Source organism: Mustelus asterias, chromosome 3, assembly GCF_964213995.1.
Source record: "Mustelus asterias chromosome 3, sMusAst1.hap1.1, whole genome shotgun sequence".
Lineage (NCBI taxonomy): Eukaryota > Metazoa > Chordata > Chondrichthyes > Carcharhiniformes > Triakidae > Mustelus > Mustelus asterias.
This window is the reverse complement of record NC_135803.1, coordinates 127,560,212-127,579,420: the sequence shown is the minus strand read 5'-3', so window position 1 is coordinate 127,579,420 and position 19,209 is coordinate 127,560,212. Positions and strand designations below refer to the sequence as shown.

Sequence of the window (19,209 nt, the reverse complement as noted above, 5' to 3'; positions counted from 1 at the left end):
CAACATCGGGAACATCTTCCCACATCTAGCTTGTCCAGTCCCATCAGGGTTTTATATGTTTCTATGAGATCTAGAAACTAGAAGCAGGAGTAGGCCATTCGGCCCTTTGAGCCTGCTTTGCCATTCATTTTGATCATCGAATTCAATATCCTGATCTCCCCTCCACTCACCAACCCCCCCGTTTGCTGACCACTTCCCCCTCCCAAACTCTTGTTGTGAACAAAGGCTTTGGAGAGAGTGGGTGAGAGGGAGGAAGCAGGAGGAGCTGTGAGTGTGTGTCACAGAGGGAAGCAGCGAATGGGAAAGGGGTGGGAGCAAACTTCAGGAAGGACACGCGTGGCCACAAATAGCCCAAAGGCTGCATAGTGAATATTGCTGCTTCGTAGTACCTTATTGGAAGCTTCTGTCTCATTGGTCAGAGGAACTAAGACGATATAAAGAACTAGATAGTACTATCACAAATTCATACAGAAGAAATTTAAATGCATTACAATTGATTATACAATGATTATGATCTTAAATATATCTTTGCAAAACCCAATATCTGCATCAGATATCCACTAAGTTCACTAACTATAATTCCTTCCATCCAGTTTTCTTTAAGGACTCGGTTCTATTCTCCCAGTTTCTCAGCCTTTATTTAATCTATTCTGCTCACCACCACTGAGCCCGCTTTCCATATCAGTTCTTTAGGAACGCCTTTCTTTTCCTCAAGCAAGGATTCCCCCCACAATGGTTGACAGAGCCGTCAACTGTCTGTCCTATTTTCTGCACCTGCTCTCACTCCTTCCCCTCTGCCAGAATCACGATAGGGTTCCTCTTGTCCTCACATTCCATCCCACTAGCCTACATATTCAATGGATCAACTTTTGCCACATCTGCCAAATATGGCATGATACCACAACTAAACACATTTCTCTTCCCCTCCACTTTCAGCACTGTCCCCGCTGTGACATACTACTCCAACCCTCCAAGCACCCACTCCACTTCCCATGACGATTTATATCGTCATGCAAGCACAGGAGATCCACACCTGCCCTTTTACGTCCTTTCTTCCCACCATTCAAACACTCCTTTCAGATGAATGTATACTACATTCATTGGTCATAATGTGGTCTCCTCTACATTAGAGACACCAGATGCAATTTGGGTCATTGCACTAAGTTCACAAGTGTGACCTCAAACTTTCGATCAACTGTTATTTTAATTTTCCACCCCAATTCCACCTTGACTGCTCCGTTCTCAGCTTCCTTTACTACTACAAAAAGCTCAAAGAACAGCACCTAATCTTTCAATTAGACACTTTACAACCTTCTAGAATCAATTTCAGGTCATAGCCTCTGGTTTCATTTGGTGATTATTCTGCTGTTTCTAATCTCCTAAGGCTCCTCTTCTATTTCTTCACTCATCCCATTAGCATCTCCTTTTGCCTTGCAACATCATTCTCTCATTTAACCTCCCTTGTCTTTGACCCGATTACAGACCTTCTTGTGTTCTTATTCACCCACCCCTCTTTCCCCGAGTTTGCACTTGCTTAAAACCTGTTGCATCTAACATCTTCCAGTTTCTGGGTACAGAGAAGATTTACCAGGATGTTGCCTGGTATGGAGGGCATTAGCTATGGAGGAGAGATTGGAGAAACTTGGTTTGTTCTCACTGGAACGACGGAGGTTGAGGGGGGACCTGATAGAAGTCTACAAGATTATGTGGGGCATGGACAGAATGGATAGTCAGAAGCTTTTTTCCAGGGTGGAAGAGTCAATTACTAGGGGGCATAGGTTTAAGATGCAAGAGACAAGGTTTAAAGGAGATGTACGAGGCAGGTTTTGTTTTTACACAGAGGGTGGTGGATGCCTGGAACTCGCTGCCAAGGGAGGTAGTGGAAGTGGATACAATAATGACTTTTAAAGGGATGTCTTGACAAATGCATGAATCGAGGGGAACGGAGGGATATGGTCCCGGGTGGGGTAGGGGATTTTAGTTAGGTCGGGCAGCATAGTCGGTGCAGGCTTGGAGAGTCGAAGGGCCTGTTCCTGTGCTGTAATTTTCTTTGTTCTGGTGAAAGGTCGTCAGCCTGAAACGTTAACTCTTTCTCTCTCCATAGATGTAGCTGGATCTGCTGAGTTTTTCCCGCATTCTGTTTTTACTAAAGATAAATGTTCAATTTAAGTCAAATGACTGTCCAATGAACTTAAGGGAAACACAAGTTGAAGGAAAATGTTACCTTTTGAAAGTAGCCTCGTTTTAAAGTTTTGTCACGAACTTGCCTAAAATAAACGTAGCCATAGTAATGGGCAGAATCTTTCTGTGAAAACAAAACAATGAATGTGCTTATAGCAAGGTAAACTCTTTAAAAAGTTATTCCAAGTTATGGGGCGTAACGAATTTCTTTCACTGTCTTCCTTTCCCATCTCATTTGTCTGTGTGTGCCACTCACAATCTGGATCTGTGGGGCCAAGCAAGAAACCTTCATTCAATGCAGAACCAGGATGAATTCCTTTGCTGTCCCTTTGTGAAAGGAGTATTGCTCTTTAACGGTGCAGCAGTGATTGGTAATTCACTGAAAGAAGATCTTGGCACATAGCCACATTTTATCACACAGGGCACTGGAAATCAACATGGTTTATCAGCATCACAATCTCTCATCTAAAGGATAACTAAAATGCTCCTCAAACATCTGTTGCAAGGAAGTTTACTTTTATAAAATTAAAAGTTTCTCCAGTTTAGACCAGGAAAGGATCCAGAGTAAAGCCAGTATTTTGCAGTACTTTGTGCAACTTGGAATATCATCTGCAGTCAGAGTTAAAATCTCAAGAAACAAGAGCCATTCTCAGAGAAGTATTGCAATGCTGCAAGAAAGATCTCTGACAAATTATGTCAACAGAAACCTTGATAGAAAATTGCATTTGATATAATTGCAACTGATACATCTCTGAAAAAGATAAACCTGGAGGACTCCCAAAAATTCACCAGGTATAGACACATAATGGGCAACTTCCTATGTAGTGACTTCCCAAGAGCAGCCAGGCCAGAGGATGACAGATAGTGGAAGTTTTGCAGCTCCCCACAGGAGCAGAAGTGTTAAAATTTTAACCATGCTACCTCAAGGAGGCAATATAAACTTTACAGTGACAATCCACAAGTCTCACCTGTTCGATTAATAAGCAGCTCAGGCCAAGTTACCCTCGAGACCACATTTACTCACTTTTTCTCATGTAATTTTCAGCTCACTACTCCAAATAAGATGCAGGAAATCAAAATCAAATATTTGATAAATCCTCTGCAACTCGAGGTTCCAGTTTTCAGTATTTTTTCAGGTTTCTGTTTTTATTGATTTTTCCCACAAATAGTTTCATAATTTTAATTGTCTCTCAGCAAGACTTCAACTAAATGAATGTTTTACTGGTAGTAACAGTGAAACTTATTGTATTGAAATAACAGCTTTTTGTTTCTCACCTGCTGATGCTCTGTTCCTTTGATGCTACGTTGCTTAGAAAACACTCTCCTTTACAAGTCAGAGGCAAATATTACATCAAGGAATCATTGGACTCTGTCTGATTGGCTATTAGTTCATTCTATCCTCTTTCCACTCCCCTCAATCAATTTTTTGCTCCAAAAACACATGCTCCCTGATATGTTGCCTTAGTTCAACCAAACAAAGGATTATTGCCATTGCAGATTGAGCTTTGCCACAGCACCTTTGAATGGCACAAGATAGCGAAGGCTACATGTTACTTCAGGGGTTTTGATTTTTGTTCCATGATATATAAAACTTACAATAATGAATAACCAGCAGGAATTTCAAAAGAGAAAACTTTGTTTGATCAATCTTATAACATTTTTAGAGGAGGTAATAGAAAGCGGACATAGTGATAATGCCATAGATGCAATTTATCTGGATTTTTAAAAGGCCTTCAATAAGTTGCTCTATTAAATAAAACCAGAGAATGTGTAGTTGGGGACCACTGGCAGCGTGGATTATGAGCTGGCTTCAAAAGAGAAAACACAGAGTGGCAGAAGCTGGGAAGTGGTTTTCCACAAGGATCAGTGCAGGGACCACTACTATTTACAATTTAAGTTAAATGATTTCAACTTTGGAATCAAAAACACCATTTCTAAGTTTTCAGATGGCACCAAACTGGCAGGGAGTTGTGGGGTAGGCAATAAAGAGGTACATTGCAACAAATTACAGGAAAACATTAATATACTTGAATAATAGGCAAATAAGTGACATATGAAATTCAACATTGAATGTAAGGTAGTACAATTTATAAGAATAATAAAGAGGTCACTTATTACTTGGAAGATGCAAGTCTAGGACAGAGGAACAAAAGTATTTTGGAGCACAAATACATCAATCACTGAACATTAACCACAGGTTAGCAGGTCATAAACTAAGCACGAGATTCTATTTTTAGAGGGATGGATTTAAAAAGTGGCTAAGTTATGCTAAACCTGTATGAATCTTGGTTAAACCACAATCAAGGACTGCATACAGTTCTGGTTGCCATATTCTAAAAAGGATACAAAGGCACTAGAGAGGTACAGAGCTGATTTACTGGGGTGATATTAGATACACGTGGATATTCACATCGGGAAAGCTGACAGGCTGGGTCTCCTCTCTGTTGAGAACAGTCTGAGTGGTGACTTAATAGAAGTTTTTAAAATTCTAAAATGTTTGGATAAAGTGGATAAAGAGAATGTTTCATCTTGTGGGGAAGAGCATAACTAGAGGCCATCAATATAAAATAGTCACCAAGAAGCAGAGTAGAGAATTCAAAAGAAAGCTCTTTATCCAACGATTAATGAGAACGTGGGACTCACCATTCCTGGGTATGGCTGAAGCAAATGATCAAGGGGGAGTTAGATAAGCAATTTAGGGAAAAGGGAATAAATAGTTATGATGATAGATTTAGATGAGTAAAGTATGGAGGAGACTCAAGTGGAGCATAAACAGAGGTATGGTTGGACAGAATGGCCTGTTTATATGCTGTATATTCTATGGAATCCTATGTAAGAAAAGTTCTTTTTCTCACTGCAGAAATTTGGCTCACTGGATCATCATCTACAAAGCAGGATATGCAAGATTCTAAAGCAGCAAAACCACCTTCAAATGAAAGCAAATAATTTAGATAACAACGTAGAAATTATTGAAAAGATCTTCAAAGTAAAATGGATGTTGAAGACCAATACAACAAACAGGAGAGATGATAAAAATAGGGATTACGGGTTGGTGAGAGCAAGAGCAAGGAGTGAGGGTTTAAGGAAATAACTCGAGAGGAAGATCATGATATCTGATGGCAGGGTGGAAAGAGACAGCCATTGCAAAGGATGCCACAGTCAGAGAACCAAAGGCAAGGCTGCAGAGTTAAGGTGGGTGAACTACAGAAGGATTTGTATACAAGCATGAGGAAGTTAAATTTAAAGTGAGGAAGGCAAAGTGCAAGAAAGCCTTAGAACAGAACAGGATGTAGGAGTGCAGTTCTGGGTGTATTTGAGGTATATGGCTCAGGAAACTGTTACAACAGGTTTTGGAGAAATCTAGTCTCAAGGTAACAAAAGTGGAACCAGGCAGTCATTCTGGATGTGGTGAAAGGCATAACCTTCCACTTGGGAAGCACCCAGCTTACATTTGCTGCCTTCCCAAAAGGAATCTCAGGAATTAATTGAATGTGGATCTGTTCAAGTGAATCTGTCCTGCATAATTAGGTCAAATAGCAAGACAACCATGTCATTACTTTGGCTCAGATTTCAGCAAAATATAATGACATTTGAAAAATAACATGCATGCTTCAACGTTTATCTATTATTGATTGTTATGGGTTATTCACCAACTGTTGGTTATTCTTAAAAATGGAAAAGAACCAAAAGCTACATTTTATGGTGATTGGAAATATTTCTAACCTTCAAATAAACAGGAGCATCTCTGTCATATTGGTCCAACAGGCAATCATGGGAGTTCCTCCTATTAGCTGATTGGCGAATTCTGAAACAAAATTGTGTGTCTCCAAGGCAACCTATTAAACAGATGAAAACAGAATTTTTACATCTTGGCTGATTTACAATTTCTCATGATTTTTTAAATCCTGCTTACTGTATGCTTGCACTAACATCTTACAAGCTAACCAGTCACCTCATTTGTGCATGAATTATCTCCATCAAGTGATAGTGCTTTGATTTTCTGCTGGATATACACATCTAAGCTTCAGCATGAGAAAATGAATGAGAATTGATTCAGTAGACTGATCATTTTCTACGAACTGATGTACAAAGAAAGACTTCTACTGCAGATAGTATGCTTAAGTAACAACAATAATATGGAAGCAGATCCTCTCCATTCTGATTGCATAACCAACATGTTCCATTTTGAAAAGAACTTACTTCGGTTTTATAGTACAAACTATACAGTATGAGCTAAAATTTGTAAAAGTGCAAAATCTGTAATAACTCATCTCTAATTTCTATGATGGATCATTCTTGCACTTAGAATCATAAAATCATAGAATCCGAGAGTGCAGAAGGAGGCCATTCGGCCCATCGAGTCTGCACCGATCACAATCCCACCCAGTTCCTATCCCCGTAATCCCATGCATTTACCCTAGCTTGTCCCCCTGATACTATAGGGCAATTTAACATGGCCAATCCGCCTAACCCGCATATCTTTGGATCATGGGAGGAAACCAGAGCACCCAGAGGAAACCCACGCAGACACGGGGAGAATGTGCAAACTCCACAAAGACACAGTGACCCAAGCCAGGAATCGAACACGGGTCCCTGGTGCTGTGAGGCAGCAGTGTTAACCACTGTGCCACCCAACTTATCCAATCTTGTTAGCTCCACCACTGAAGGTGGGCGGAAATAATGTTTTTGCCCTTTTGTCAGTCTATTTGTCTGTAAACAATACATTTCAGAAACTAATGGACGGATTTCAACGATACTTGGTACACAGATCAGGTATGGCCTAATGATGAACTGATTAGTTTTTTAGCAATGATGTGGATCTGGATCCTGAAATTTTTTAAAAGGATCATTAAGGAGATAGGACAAATAGACTTTTAAAAATAAATGCTGCTGGTTATTTGTTTTTAGAGCATTTTGGATTGTGTCAGTTGCTGTAGTGGAATTTGTGACAACTGTTAACATGAGAGTAGTTTCCAGGGCAGATTGCCGGATTTGGATTGGCCTGAAGCTTCTTTAGTAAGCTGGAAGCTCTTGATAAAAAAAGATTTATTTTTCAGATTTGTAGATCACCAAAAAGCCTCCACTTACCCACTCCTACTCATGGGGAAAAAAAGCCTCAAGGAAGAGCTGCATAAATGTAGTAACTTTGAGTGAACAGAGCATGGTGGAGGTATGCATTACTGTTGAGCGCCCTCTTCATTGTAAATGTAGAGGGCGCTCAACAGTAAATGTAAAGTAATTGTGCTTCAATATCAAAAGTAATAATGATGCTTTGTAAATCTGACTGGGATTGTCAAGGTTGAGTAACCAGTAATAAAAACTCATTTCCAAATACACTACTGCAGTCATCATTCTTGCAGTTAGAGTGCCTTCAAAACAAAGTGGTCTCCTCCATATTAAACTATATAGTGCAGTTAAGATTGTTCAGAATGTTGTTCAATGTTAGCTCAAGTAACATAAACTCTGACTAGGTATGATCATCGGACTTTGGTGCAGGAAAAGGTCATTTGGTCCTTCGAGCATGCTCCATCATTCAATAGGATCATGGCTGATCTGTTTGTGATCTCAGCTCCATTTTCCTATCCGTCCCCTTGTCCCTCAAGAATCTATCCAACTTTGAAAACATTTGAAGACCCAGCCTCCACCACTTTCTGGGGAAGAGAATTCCATAGACCAATGACTCTGATGAGAAGAAAAATTCTCCACATCTTTGTTAAAAAGTAGACTTCCTATTCTTAAACTATGTCCCCTAATTTTAGTTTCTCCCCCCAGAAGTGGAAATATCCTATCAAGTCTCCTCACTAAGATGACTTCTCATTCTTCTAAATTCCAATGGATATAGGCCCAACCCGTTCAACCTTTCTTCATAGAATAAGCCTTTTATCCCAAGAATGAGTTGAGCAATCCTTCTCTGAAATCCTTCCAAAGGATTTGACTTGTTACATTTAATAATTTACGTGCAAAATATTACAAACGAATGTAATCAATTATTTCAACATTCTACACTCTACAAGTTGCTGCAAGTCAAAGTTAATATAATATTTATCTGCAGACAAATGACCAAATTCTTAAGCTGTGAATCATTATTCGTGCTTGGGCAAAAATCAAAGCACTTTAATCAAAACAGAACTTGGATTTCCAGGTTTTCAGTTGTTCCACGTTTGAAAAACAGAACACTATAGTTTTCTTATTTTATGTGCACTAAAAATCAAATTACCTAGAATTATTTTTAAATGTCTTGTGTGTGAATGTGCATCAGCTGGGTGTAGTCCCACTGACCAAACAGGTCACAGAACGAGAGACCAACAGTTCTTGAACCTATCAAGTCCTAGCACACAGCAGCAAAATTACTGGGCACATAATCCAGAAGCCTGGACTAATGAAATTCAAATTCTATCTTGGTAGTGGGAAAAATATTTAATTCTACTAATTCTACTAATGAAATAAAATCTAGAATGAAGTGCTTAGTTTCAGCATTGATAATCACAGCACTACTGGATTGTCACAAAAACCCACTGAATTCAGTATTGTCCTTAGTGAAGCAAATCTGCTATCCTTACCCAGTGTGGCCGATGCGTGACTCCAGGCATGGATGTGGTTGACTCTTGTCCCCTAAAATGGTCAAGCAACCAACTTAATTATATTCAAGGCAGCAGCTGCTTCCAGGGCAATAATTACAGGCCTTACATGTGACACTTGCGAATGAATAAAATAAAGGCACTGCAACCATGAACCAAATCTGCCATGGCTGTTCATGACACTGAATTTTGCCATGAAGGAGCTCTTAGATGCAAATGCTGAATTTTAACTTCCACGATTAATTATTATTGTTATACGAAAACTGACAGTGTGAACAATAAAAATATGAAGTTTGAAAGTTTTTTGGTCTTAATGGACCAACGTGCATTTTAAAAGCTAACTTCACACTGTGATGGAATTATATTGCAGCAACATGAGACCCACATCTACAATAAAAACTGACATTTATCTAGCGAGCCTCATGTGTGGAGGATATGACTTTACAATAAAAAGCAAAATAATCTGTTGTCACCAAGAGGGGGGAAACCAAAGCAGTGGATGGGAAAACCTATGGGAAGGTTGGAGAGAAGGATTTCAAAAGCTGCTTTTGAAAACTGTTGGGTGGGAGGTAGTAAAGTGGGTAAAAACTAGGCAGAAAATTCCAGAGGGTAAAAAATTAATCCATTCATGCGATGGAGCAGGGAACATGAGGGAGAAGCAGTTTGGATTAAGCAGAATGGAGACTGCAAACATGGATTTAGAGTAACAGGGGACACAATGGAGTTCAGAGGAAATGGGATGAATGGGAATGTGGGACATAGAGAGGATGAAATGGGGTCTCCCTCCCCATTTCCTCTTTCAACATTCCAAAAGAACTGCATTCCAAACGTTCCATAAGACCATAAGATATTGGAGCAGAATTAGGCCACTTGGCCCATAGAGTCTGCTCCGCCATTCAATCATGGCTGATATTTTTTCTCATCTCCATTCTCCTGGCTTTTCCCCATAACCTCTGATCCCCTTATTTAACAGGAAATTATTTATCTCTGCCTTAAAAGACACTCAATGACCTGGCCTCCACAGCCTTCTGCAGCAAAGAGTTCCACAGATTCACCACTCTCTGGCTGAAGAAATTCCTCCTCATCTCTGTTTTAAAGGATCTTGTCTTTAGTCTGAGGTAGTGCCCTCTGGTTCTAGTTTTTCCTACTAGTGGAAACACCCCCTCCATGACCACTCTATCCAGGCCTCACAATATCCTGAAAGTTTCAATAAGATCCCCCCCCTTCATCCTTCTAAACTCCAATGAGTACAGACCCAGAGTCCTCAACCGTTCCTCATATGACAAGCTCTTCATTCCAGGGATTATTCTTGTGAACCTCCTCTGGATCTTTTCTAAGGCCAGCACATCCTTCCTTAGATATGGGGCCCAAAACTGCTCACAATACTACAAATGGTGTCTGACCAGAGCCTTATACAGCCTCAGAAGTATATCCTTGCTCTTGTATTTTTGCCCTCTCAACATGAATGCTGACATTGCATTTGCCTTCCCAACTGCTGACTGCACCTGCACATTAACCTTAAGAGAATCTTGAACAAGGACTCCCAAGTTCCTTTGTGCTTCTGATTTCCTAAGCATTTCCCCATTTAGAAAATAATCTATGCCTCCATTCCTCCTTCCAAAGTGCGTAACCTCACACTTTTCCACATTGTATTCCATATGCCACTTCTTTGCACACACTCCTAGCCTGTCCAAGTCCTTCTGCAGTCCCCCTGCTTCCTCAATACTACCTGTTTCTCTACATATCTTTGTATCATCTGCAAACTTAGCAGCAGTGCCTTCAGTTCCTTCTTCCAAATCATTAACGTATATTGTGAAAAGTTATGGTCCCAGTACTGACCCCTGAGGCTCACCACTAGTCACTGGCTGCCATCCTGAAAAAGATCCCTTTATCCCCACTCTCTGCCTTCTGCCAGTCATCCAATCCTCTATCCATGCCAAGATCTTACCCTTAACACCATGGACTCTTAATTTATTTAACAGTCTCCTATGCGGCACCTTGTCAAAGGCCTTCCGGAAATCTAAATAAATCAAGTTCCGTCCAAGACACCCTGGTCCAGTCTCAAACATACTCCCTCACCCTTCCCACACCACCTTCCCATCCATCCAAATTAGGAGCAGAAGTAGGCCACTCGGCCCCTCAAACTTGCTCCGACATTCATGGTTGATCTGCTTGCAATTTCAACCCCACGTTCCTGCCTACCCCCGAGAATCTTTCGAGCTCTGCCTTACAAATATTCAGACTCTGTTTCCACTCTTTTTTGAAGAGAGTTCCAGAGACTCATGACCTTCAGATAAAAATTTCTCATCTCTGCCTTAAATTAACAATCCCTTATTTTAAAAGTGACCCTAGTTTTAGATTCACCAACAAGAGGAAACAGTTTCTCCACATCTACCATGTCAACCTGTCAGGGCCTTAAACATTTCGATCAAATCGTCTTTTAGTCATCTAAACTCTATGGATACAAACATAACCGCTCCAACCTTTCCTCATGGGTCAAACCTTCCATTCTTGGCATTAGTCTAATAAATCTCCTCTGAACTGCTAACATATTTACATCTTTACTTAAATAAGGAGGCTAATACTGTATGCAATACTCCAATGTAGTCTCACCAATGCCCTGAACAACTGAAATATAACCTCCATACCTTTGTAATCAATTTTCCTCACAATAACCAGTAACTTTCTATTAACTTTCCTAATTACTTGCTCTACCTTCACACCAGCCTCTTGTGATTCATGGACTAGAACACCTGGATCCCACTGCACCTCAGCTCTGCAATCTCTCACAATTTAGATAATGAACTTTTTTTTCCTGCTAAGATATACAATTTTACATTTGCCCACATTATACTCCATTTGCCAGATTTTTGCCTACTCACTACACCTATTTATGCTGGTACGTGACAAGGAGATGGACAGGCTCAAAGGGTTTTGTTACAGGGAGTTCGGTGATGTCAAATCTCTCGAGGAAGCCTTCACATATGATGGAACACTTTACGGTGATACAGCCAGTTATTAGTACGATCAAACATTACCCGTATGTCCCTTCGTAGCCTCCTTACATCCTCTTCGCAGCTCACTTCCTTGTCCAAATGCTGGGGATGCAACCTTTACCTCTTCACTTCCCATCATTCTGAGTCCCAAATACTCCTTCCAGGTAAAGCAATGATTTACATTTAGCGCTTTTAGTCTAATATACTATACTCACTGCTCATGATGCAATCCCCTCTATACTGGGGAGATCAAATGCAGATTGGGTGATTACTTTGCTGAACATCTTTGTTTAGACTACAAGCATCACCCGAGATTCTGGTTGCTTGGTGTTTTAATTCTTTGTCCTAATCTCAGACAAACCTCTGTCCTTGACCTTGTTCCAATTAAGCTCAATGGAAACTGATAAAATAGCATCTTAAAATTAGGCATTTTACAATCTTTTGGAATCAACATTGAATTCAACAATTTCAACGGCTCCATTATTTCCCCAGAGGGCAGGTGCTGGTAGTGATTCTGCTGTTCACCATTTACACACCCAGCTTTTGTAATGTTTTGCTTGTCCAATTACAACCCCCTTTTGCCTTGCACCTCATCTCTTTTGTCACTTAATGATGACTGTCTTCCACCCAATCAATCACAGGCCTAATGTTTTCTTCTTTCCTACCCTCCCCCGGTTCTGGGTTTGATTAAAAACTGGTTTCTGTAACATTTTTCAGCTCTGACGAAAGGTCATCAATCTGAAATGTAAATTGCTTTCTCTGCACAGATGCAGCTGCACTTGAATATTTCCAGTATTTTCCATTTACATTCCCCACGCCCTCACTTCCTTTCATTCCTCCCTTCACCATTGTTTGCCCCATCACTCGTTTCAGTCTAGTTTTTTGCTGAACCTAGAATCCTGCTTGAATTGAGTTTTGTGCTTCACCTTGACTGACAAATCACAAAGTTATGCTTTTGTCCGAATGTGACTTTACTCCTATTTAGCTTCAGCTTATTGCCTCAAAAACAGGTGAACTTCACCGGGGACATAATAGATAGGAGCAGGAGGAGGCCATTTGGCCCTTCAAGCCTGCTCTGCCATTCATTACGATCATGGCTGATTGTCCAACTCAATAGCCTAATCCTGCTTTTTCCCCCCATAACCTTTGGTCCCATTTGCCCCAAGTACTATATCCAGCTGTCTCTTGAATACATTCAATGTTTTGACATCAACTACTTCCTGTGGTAATGAATTCCACAGGCTCACTAATCTTTGGGTGAAGAAATGTCTCCTCAGCTCCATCCTAAATGGTCTACCCTGAATCCTCAGACTGTGACCCCTAGTTCTGGACTCCCCCACCATCGGAAATATCCTCCCTGCATCTACCTTGTCTAGTCCTGTTAGAATTTTATAAGTCTCTATGAGATTCCCCCTCATTCGTCTGAACTCCAGCGAAAACAATCCTAACCTAGTCAATCTCTCCTCATACATCAGTCCCACCATCCCCGAAATCAGCCTGGTAAACCTTCGCTGCACTCCCTCGAGAAGAAGAATATCCTTCCCCAGAAAAAGAGACCAAAACGGCACACGATACTCTAGGTGTGGCCTCATCAAGGCCCTGTATAATTGCAACAACACATCCCTGCACCTGTCCTCAAAACCTCCTGCAATGAAGGCCAACATGCCATTTGCCTTCTTTACCGCCTGCTGCACCTGCATGCTTACCTTTAGTGACCGGTGCACAAGGCCACCCAGGTCCCGCTGCACATTCCCCTCTTCAATTGTCTTGTTTTTGCTTCCAAAGTGAATAACCTCACATCTATCCAAGTTATACTGCATATGCCATTGATGTGCCCACTCACCCAACCTGTTCAGATCATTTTGAAGGATCTCTGCATCCTCGTCACAGTTCACCCTCCCACCCAACTTGGTATCATCTGCCCTTTGTTCCCTCATCCAAATCATTAATATATATTGCGAATAGCTGGGGTCCCAGCATCAATCCGTGTGTGATCCGCCACTAGTTACTGCCTGCCAATTTGAAAAGCACCCATTAATTCCTACTTTTTGTTTCTTCTCCGTCAACCATTTTTATCCACCTCAATACACTTCCCTCAAACCCATGCGCTTTAATCTTGCACGATAATCTCTTATGCGGGACTTTGTCAAACGCTTTCTGAAAGTTCAAATATACCACATCGACTGGTTCCCCCTTGTCAACCCTACAAGTTACATCTTCAAAGAATTTCAACAGATTTGTCAAGCATGGATTTCTCTTTCTTAATCCATGCTGACTCTGTCTGATCCTGCCACTGCTTTCTAAATGCTCTGCTATAAAGTCCTTGATAATGGATTTGAGAAGTTTCCCCACTACCATTGGTAAGCTTACTGGTCTATAATTCCCTGTTTTCTCTCTACCTCCCTTTTTGAATATTGGAGTGATATTAGCTACCCTCCAATCTGCAGGGACTGTTCCAGAGTCTATAGAATCCTGGAAGATGATCATCAATGCATCCACTATTTCTAGAGCTACTTTCTTAAGTACTCTGGGATGTAGATTATCAGGCCCATGGGATTTATCCGCCTTCAATGCCATCAATTTTCCCAGCACCATTTCTCTAATATTGATCTCCCTCAGTTCTTCCATCTCACCAAATCTTGCATTCTCCAACATTTCTGGCATCTGATTTGCGTCCTCTTTTGTGAAGACAGAACCAAAGTATGTATTCAGTTACTTGGCCATTTCCCCTATTATACATTCCCCCGTTTCTGTCTGTAGGGGACCTACATTTGTCTTCACCAACCTCTTTCTCTTCACGTATCTATAGAAACTCTTAGTGTCAGTCTTTATTTTCCCTGCAAGCTTACTTTTGTACTGTATTTTCCCATTCCTAATCAATCCCTTGGTCCTTCTTTGCTGAATTCCAAACTGCTCCCAATCCTCCGACCTATTATTGTTCTTGGCCAATCTGTAGGCTTCTTCCTTAGATATTCTCTCTAATTTACTTTGTAAGTCATGGATTGGCCCTCTTACCCATTTTCTTTTTGTGCCAGACAGGAATAAACAGTTGCTGCAGTTCCCCCATGTGTTCCTTGAATGTTCACCATTGCCTATCCAGTGTCATCCCTTTAAGTAACTCTCCCCAATCTATCAAGACCAACTCATGCCTCACATCCTCATAGTTTCCTTTATTAAGATTCAGCACCTTAGTCTCCAAATCAACTACTTTACTCTCCATCTTGATAAAAAATTCTATCATGATATGGTCGCTCATCCCCAAGGGGTCTCGTACAGCTAGATTGGCAATGATTCCCTTCTCATTACACGGTACCCAGCCTAAGATGGCTGCTCTCTAGTTGGTTCTTCCACATATTGGTCAAGAAAACCATTCCGTATACACTCCAGGAATTCCTCTTCTATGGCATTGTGGCTAATTTGATTTGCCCAATTTATGTGCAGATTAAAATCACCCATGATCACCGATATTCCCTTATCACATGCATCTTTAATTTCATGTTTAATACCATTCCCAACATCACCGCTGCAGTTTGGGGGTCTTTTTATGACACCCACTAATGTTTTTTGCCCCTTGGTATTTCTCAACTCTCCCCATAGAGACTCCACGTTGTCAGAGCTAATATCCTTTCTCACTATTGTGTTAATTTCCTGATTTTTCTGAACTTCTTAGATAATCAAGCGAAATAAACAAACCATTACAAAGCTAAACAGACAAAAAGGTGTCACTTGGAGGAAACACATGCAGACACGGGGAGAATTTGCGGAGTTTGCACGATCACCCAAGGTTGGAATCAAACCCGGGTCCCTGGCATGGGGGCAGCACAGTGGTTAGCACTGCTGCCTCACAGTGCCAGAGACCCGGGTTTGATTCCTGGTTTGGGTCACTGTCTGTGAGGAGTCTGCATGTTCTCCCATTTCTGTGTGAGTTTCCTCCGGTTTCCTCCCACAGTCCGAAAGGCGTGCTGGTTAGCTGCACCGTCCATGTTAAATTCTCCCTCAGTGTACCCAAACAGGCGCCAGAGTTGGCGAGTAGGGGATTTTCACAGTAACTTCATTGTAGTGTTAATGTAAGCCTACTTGAGACATTAATAAATAAACTTTAAACTGGCGCTGTGAGGCAGTAGTGCTAACCACTGTGCTACCGTGCTATTTAAAAGTCATTTAATAAAATGCTGTACAATAGGCTTGTCAACAAAATTTAAATCAATGGAAGAAGTTGGTCGAGTCAAGAAATAGAGCAATGGTGAATGGTTGTTTTTCAGACCCTTGGAAGGGATTCCCCAGAGATCAGTATTAAAGACTGCTGCTTTTCCTGATATATATTAACAACCAAGACTCAAGTCTGCAAGACATAGCTTCTCAGATAACATAAAACTTGGAAGTATTATGAACTGTGAGAAGGATAGTTTTGTTGAATTCATTTTGGGACGTGGCCATCACTGGTTAGGGCAGCATTTATTGCTCATCCCTAATTGCCCCCAAGAAGGTAGCAGTGAACTATCTTAATGAACTACTGCAGGCCATGAAATGTAGGTACACCCACAATGCAGTTAGGGAGGGAATTCCAGGGTTTAGATCTGGTGATAGTGAAAGAACAGCAATATATTTCCAAGTCAGGACGGTGGGTGGCTTAGAGGGAAAATTCCACGTGGTAGTGTTTTCATTTGTCTGCTGCCCTCGTCCTTCTAGATAGTAGCGGTTGTGGGTTTAGTAGGTGCTTATGGAGGAGGATTTGTGAGTTCCTGCACTTGTAGAAGATACACACTGCTGCCACTGTGTGTTGCTGCTGAAGCCAGTGAATGTTTGTGGAAGGGGTGCCAATCAAGCGGCTGCTTTGTCCTGGAAGGTGTTGAGCTCGAGTGTTGTTGGAGCTGCACTGATCCAGGCAACTGGGAAGCATTCCTGACTTGTGTTGGTGGGCAGGCTTTGGGGAGTGAGGCCATGCACTACTCAGGTGGGCAGTAATGTGACAAAGGAGTGGCATGCTGGCACAGTGGTTAGCACTGCTGCCTCGCAGCGCCAGGAACCCGGGTTCGATTCCCGACTTGGGTCACTGTCTGTGCGGAGTTTACACGTTCTCCCCAGTCTGCGTAGGTTTCCTCCGGGTGCTCCGGTTTCCTCCCACTGTCTGAAAGACGTGCTGGTTAGGTGCATTGACCTGAATAGGCACCGGAGTGTGACGACTGGAGGAATTTTACAGCAACTTCATTGCAGTGTTAATGTAAGCCTTACTTGTGACACTAATAAATACACTTTAAACGGAATTCAATCCAGAGAATGTGAGGTAACACATTTGGGGAGCGCAGACAAAGTAAGGGAATACACAGCAAATGGTAAGATTATGAAGTGTACAGGAACAGAGGAGCTGCGGAATGTGTCCCCAAAGGTATGACAGATAGAGAAGGTGGTCAAGAAGGTATATGGGATACTTTGCTTTATTCGCCAAGGCCTGGAGTATAAGAGCAGAGCTTATGCTAGAATCATACAAAACACTAGCTTGACCACAGCGAGAACTGCATACAGTTCTGGCCACACTATTACAGGGAGGATCTGAAGACATTGCCAGAAATGAGGAATTTCGGCCTTGATAGGCTGCATTTGTTTTTTTTGGAACAGAGGTGGTGGATGGGAAGTAATTTTGAGGAGGATGAGATAGGAATTCGGGCATCATTGTTCACCCATAGAACATAGAACAGTACAGCACAGTACAGGCCCTTCGGCCCTTGATGTTGTGCCGAACTTTGTCCGAAACCAAGATCAAGCTATCCCACTCCCTATCATTCTGGTGTGCTCCATGTGCCTATCCAATAACCGCTTGAAAGTTCCTAAAGTGTCCGACTCCACTATCACAGCAGGCAATCCATTCCACACCCCGACCATTCTCTGAGTAAAGAACCTACCTCTGACATCCTTCCTATATCTTCCACCATGAACCTTATAGTTATGCCCCCTAGTAACAGCTACATCCACCCGAGGAAATAGTCTCTGAACGTCCACTCTATCTATCCCCATCATCATCTTATAAACCTCTATAAAGTCGCCTCTCATCCGCCTCCGCTCTAAAGAGAAAAGCCTCAGCTCCCTCAACCTTTCCTCATAAGACTTACCCTCCAAAACCAGGCAGCATCCTGATAAATCTCCTCTGCACTCTCTCCAATGCTTCCACATCCTTCTTATAGTGAGGTGACCAGAACTGCACACAGTATTCCAAATGTGGTCTCACCAAGGTCCTGTACAGTTGCAGCATAACCCCACGGCTCTTAAACTCAAACTCCCTGTTAATAAAAGCTAACACACTATAGACCTTCTTCACGGCTCTATCTACTTGAGTGGCAAGCTTCAGAGATCTGTGGATATGAACTCCAAGATCTCTCTGTTCCTCCACATTCCTCAGAACCCTGCTGTTGACCCTGTAATCTGCATTCAAATTTGTCCTACCAAAATGAATCACCTCGCACTTATCAGGGTTAAACTCCATCTGCCATTTTTCAGCCCAGCTCTGCATCCTGTCAATGTCTCGTTGCAGCCTACAACAGCCCTCCACCTCATCCACTACTCCACCAATCTTGGTGTCATCAGCAAATTTACTGACCCATCCTTCAGCCCCCTCCTCCAAGTCATTGATAAAAAAATCACAAATCGCAGGGGACCCAGCAGACAGCTGAAACCCATTACCTGAAAGGGCAGTAGAGGGCAGAAACTCTCAAGGCATTTAAAAACACTTGGATTTACACTTGGAGTGCCATAATCTAGAGGGCAACAGACCAAGAGCTGGAAGATGGGATTAGACAGTAGTTTTGTTTTGACTGGCACAGACTTGACGGGCTTTGTAACTTTCTGCTGTGCCATAAAATGTATGTTTCTATGCTTCATGTCAAATGAAACTTAGATAACATACACCAGGAACACTGAATTGCTGTCCTCATTTAATGTGTACACTTTCCAACAGAGGTCACTGGCCAGTTATCAGGAGTGAGAATCCTGGCTGATCTGCTCCCTCCCTAATGAGGCCCGTTGTCTGAAAGAAAGAACATGTATTTATAGTGACTTTAAATGACATAGAGACATCTTCCAAAGCACTTGTGTTGTCACTGTCCTAACATATGCAAATGCATCATCTAATTTTTTTTAAATGACAGCTGAGATTTCAATCGTAGCAGCTCCACTGCCGCACCAGTTAATTTCAACTGAGCTCAGAACCTGCAGTCTTGTCCATCTGGTTAACTACCACACTTGCAAGTGTATTTAACCACTAAACCAACATGGGTCTTAACCAACAAATGTTCAGAATGCACCAGATTAATTTGGCACACAAATAATTTCTCAGTAACGGCTCCTTCGCTTCTTTTGCTCTGAGGATGTAATTTGAATAACAAAATACAGTACTTTCACAATTGTGTTTGACTCTGCACTTAACCTGGAACTATAGGACAAACATGAAAGGAGGAGAATGG

At 41.6% G+C, this 19,209-nt stretch overlaps 1 protein-coding gene across 1 annotated transcript in view; it reads right to left on the bottom strand.

Annotated features, from left to right (window-relative positions):
- Nucleotides 1-19,209, bottom strand: part of dennd6a (DENN/MADD domain containing 6A) — a 96,051-nt gene that overhangs the window by 41,079 nt on the left and 35,763 nt on the right. Inside the window, exons 4-5 of the mRNA XM_078209590.1 lie at nucleotides 5,905-6,017; nucleotides 2,225-2,305 (exon numbers count right to left, since the gene is read on the bottom strand). Of these exons, the coding sequence (XP_078065716.1) occupies nucleotides 2,225-2,305; nucleotides 5,905-6,017 (194 nt within the window). The remainder of the gene's footprint in view (nucleotides 1-2,224; nucleotides 2,306-5,904; nucleotides 6,018-19,209) is intronic.